Source organism: Hipposideros armiger, unplaced genomic scaffold (assembly GCF_001890085.2).
Source record: "Hipposideros armiger isolate ML-2016 unplaced genomic scaffold, ASM189008v1 scaffold_362, whole genome shotgun sequence".
Taxonomy (NCBI): domain Eukaryota; kingdom Metazoa; phylum Chordata; class Mammalia; order Chiroptera; family Hipposideridae; genus Hipposideros; species Hipposideros armiger.
The window spans coordinates 1,594,251-1,598,126 of NW_017731712.1; the positions used below are offsets into that span (position 1 = coordinate 1,594,251).

The 3,876-nt window shown below is 45.0% G+C and overlaps 1 protein-coding gene across 8 annotated transcripts in view; it reads right to left on the reverse strand.

Annotated features, from left to right (window-relative positions):
• QTGAL (queuosine-tRNA galactosyltransferase) overlaps window positions 1-3,854 on the reverse strand; it is a 56,521-nt gene extending 52,667 nt beyond the window's left edge. For 2 of the 8 annotated variants that reach the window (XR_002126160.1, XR_002126159.1), the window contains exons 1-3: window positions 3,514-3,847; window positions 2,645-2,761; window positions 2,446-2,545 (exon numbers count right to left, since the gene is read on the reverse strand). Coding sequence is in view for 3 of the 8 variants with exons in the window: in XM_019661875.1 (XP_019517420.1) it covers window positions 2,446-2,545; window positions 2,645-2,761; window positions 3,514-3,540 (244 nt within the window). In the remaining 5 variants the exon portion in view is untranslated. Of the gene's footprint in view, window positions 1-2,445; window positions 2,546-2,644; window positions 2,762-3,513 lie in introns of those variants that run through there. The other 6 variants (XR_002126161.1, XM_019661877.1, XM_019661881.1 and 3 more) reach the window with 4 other exon arrangements.
• Between the last annotated feature and the right edge of the window lie 22 nt (window positions 3,855-3,876).

Below are 3,876 nucleotides of genomic sequence, written 5' to 3' on the forward strand. Positions count from 1 at the left end.
TTAAAAAAAAAAAAGTGTTGGTGAGGCTGCACAGAAACTGGAACCCTCACACATAGCTGGTGGGAATGTAAAATGGTCTAGCTGCTGTGGAAACAGTGTGGGGTTTCTTCACTATGTTAAACACAGCATTACAATATGGCCCAGCAATTACTCCATGGTATACACCGAAGAAATTAAAGACCAGTGTTCAAACAGTGTCCAAAAGTTTATAGCAGCACTATTCACGACAGCCAAAAGATGGAACCAAATGTCCATCAACTGATGAATGCAGAAACAAAATAGGTCAATCTAATGTGATTCTCTCATAAAAAAGAATGAAGTATCAATAAATGCTATACCATGAACCTTAAAAACATTACGCTAAAGGAAAGAAGCCAGTCATAAAAGAGTTATGATTCCATTTATATAAAATGTCCTCCAAAATAGACAGATCTACAAACAGGAAGCAGGTTAACGGTTGTGTAAGGCGGGGGCAAAGGGGTACCGAGGGTGATCAAGGAGACAGGGTTCCTTTCTGAGGTGATGAAAATGTTCTAAAATTGACTGTGGTGATGCTTGCCCACAGGTGTGAATACACTAAAAAGTACTAGACTATATACTTTGGTGGGTGCATTGTATGGTATGTCAATTATATCCCATGAAGCTGTTACAAAAGTTTTGAGTAATCTAAAAAAAGACAGAGAAAAAGAGGAAAATGGAAGAAAGAACTAATATCAAGAAGACTGCCGTAACCCTAACCATGAAAATAATCACATTAAATGTAACTAGTGTAAACATCCCAGTGAGAAGGCAGAGATGATAAGATCGGATAAGACTACCATCCATATGTTGTCTGTAAGAATCTACAAGGGAGGGGGACTCTTTAAATATAAAGACACAAATGGGTTAAAAGTTAAAAGGAGGGAAAGATATACTATATTAACACTAGTCAAAATAAAGCCCAAGCAGTTACATTAATATCAAACAGATTTCAGAACAAAATTTACCAGAGATTAAGAGGGTTATTTCATAGCGATGAAGGCATCAATTCTTCATAACAATCCTAGATGTTAAGAGTTTCAAAATACAAGAAGCAAAACCTGATAGAACTGTAAGGAGGAACAGACAGAGAGTGGGGGATTTTGTTGCCCCTCTCAATAACTGACAGAACAAGTGTACCGCAAAGCAGCAAGGGGAAATATTTAAACAAGGTCCCTAACTCGGCTGATTCACATTTACAGAAAATCTACCCAACACCAGAGGATACACAACCTTGTCAAGTGCACACAGAACTTGCGCCAAGATAGGCCATATCCTGGGCCACACAGTGACTCTTACTAAAGTTAAAAGAGTCAAGCCAAGGGGGCCAGTCAAGCAGCTCAGTTGCTTAAGAGCGCAAGCTCTGAGCAACAGGGTCACCGGTTCGATTCCCACATGGGCCAGTGAGCTGCGCCCAAGCTGAGCTGTGCTGTGCTGCCAACAGGTGGCAGGATGGCTCAGCTAGTGAGAGCACATGCTCCTAACAACAAGGTTGCCGCATGGCAAATACCGCATGGGTTGGTGGGCTATGCCCACCCGCAACTAAGATTGAACATGGCACCTCGAACTGAGCGGGCGCAAGCTGCCAATGGGTGGCCGGATGGCAACTGGAGTTGGAGCTGAGCTAGCTGCGCCCTCCACAGCTAAGACTGAAGGACAACAACTTGGCTGCTCCCCTTCCCCAATTCCCCAATGAAATCTTTTAAAAAAATAAAGTCAAGCCAAACAAAGTTTGTTCTCTTACTGCAGAGGAACTGAGTTAAAAATCAGGAAGAGAGAGATAGGCGGAAAAGTCCTCAAATATTTGGAAAATTAGTAACACACTTCTAAATAACCCATAAATCATGAAATTAAAAAGGAAATTAGAAGGTATTTTGAAACTGAATGAAAATGAAAACATATCAGAATTCAAGGGTGCTGCTATAGCAACAGTTAGAAGAGACTTTATATCGCTAAATGCCTATATCAGAAAAGAAAAGTCTCAAATCAACGACCTCAGTTTCCACCTTAAGAATTAGAAAAAAGAAAATAAACTATCAAAGTGGAAACAGAAAACAGACTAGAAAAAGAAAGGCAACATAGCAAATTAGTGAAACAAAAACCCAGTTCTTTAAGATTTAAAAAATTGAACAAAAATAAACCTAACGTCCCAAGAAAACAATTTTAAGAAGGAGAGGTGACCAATAATAATTGATGACACCAGAAATGAAACACCCAACGGCTTTTCGTTAGGCTGAGTAGGTAAGGAATGAGCAGTGGCAGCAGACAAAAGTCCTCACCCAAGAGGACGAAATTCAGGCCTATACGTGGTAAGTGTAAGTGCGATTCAGGGCACATTTCATCAGGATTTGAACAGGAAACTAAGCACACGAGTTGTTAAGAAACCATTCTCTACAGCTGAATAATTAGCTAAGTGTGGTTACTGACCTCCTCGGGGAGAAGGCCAACTGTGCCCCCCAACGACCACGGGGATACCAGAACCTTCTAGCTTCACTTTCCATTTTTCAATGATAGTCATGGACTTGTCCTGAAAGCAAGAGAATGTGGGCAGGTCAGGAGACTCCTGCCAGAGCGGCCGGCCTTGAGGTCCCCTAGGCTCAGTCACCAGCAGGAAGTTCCTACGTACCCTACTGGCATCATTAAAGACCGACAGCTCCATGGAGCCTTGGAAGTCCTGCTGCAAAACGGACCTCAGGCACTCGTCCAGCCAGGGCTCAGCATCGTGCACAGGAAGGATGACAGACTGGAACGCAAAAAGACAGGGGTGAGCAAACTGCCCTCCGCTCCCCCGCTGCTGCCCACACACACTTGTCCCCACGCAAGGCCTGGTTTACAGAGCAGTGAATCCAGCCTCCAGGGGAGAACGCACGCGTGTCTGCGCTTCCCTCCGTGCCGCCTGTAACATTTACTGTGTGTCAGGTTTCCCTGCGTTGGTCTTTAGGATGCTTTTTGAAAAGGAAACAAAAATCTGAGAATCACCCCAAATTGTCCCAATCCCAGGCAAACTCGTGTTTTCCAATCACTGGTCAGAAGCTCCCTCATTTTAGTTGAAACAAGCATCTGTGTGTTTTCCAGCCCACTCTTGAGAACCACTGATCGGCCCTTTTCTGGGTGGGATAAGCATTTTCAGTAAACCCTGAGGTTGGAGAACTGCAACCAAGAAACCCTTCTAAGTGCCCCACGCCAGCTTTATGCTTTAAGTGCGGGGGTGCGAAGTGTGGGGGCGGCCTCGGCTCCCCCCCTCCCCCGCTCCCCTTGGTTCAGCGCAGCTTGGCCTGGTCCATTCTCAGAGGTCTCTGAAGTGGATGCAGTAAACCCAGCGAAGCCTGACGGCCAGCAAGGCGACTGGCCCCGGGAGCTGCCCTGACTCAAGCCACGCGGCTCCCCCTGGAGCTCTGCGTGTCCCGCCCCTGAGCTCACACACGCGTGAAGAGCGGACAGATCCCTCACGGAACACGCCACCCGGGCGAGCGGGTCACGTGCACTCACACGTACCTGTGTGTCTGTGTGTCGTGTATCCATAGAGACTACAGGTAGGGTTTAAAACCACGAAATCCAAATATGGTGAAGAAAAGCTCCTAAAGTACTGAAAATGTAATTCAGGCGCTTTCTTTACTCTGAGGAGCTGATTCAACGGTGACAGCCCCTCCTGAATTTCTATGGACCACAAAAGGAGTTCCCCGTTTTACTCGTATATTTACTGTACCTTAGGATTGTTTTTTTAAAGGAAAGAACATTTTTACTATTCTCAAGATCCACAATACAACACAAATGTGAATTTCTGTCAAAGATGGGACTTGACTAGTCTCTGTCCGCACTCTTTTCAGAGGCTGGTTGCTTTGGGCGGAGACCCCCCCC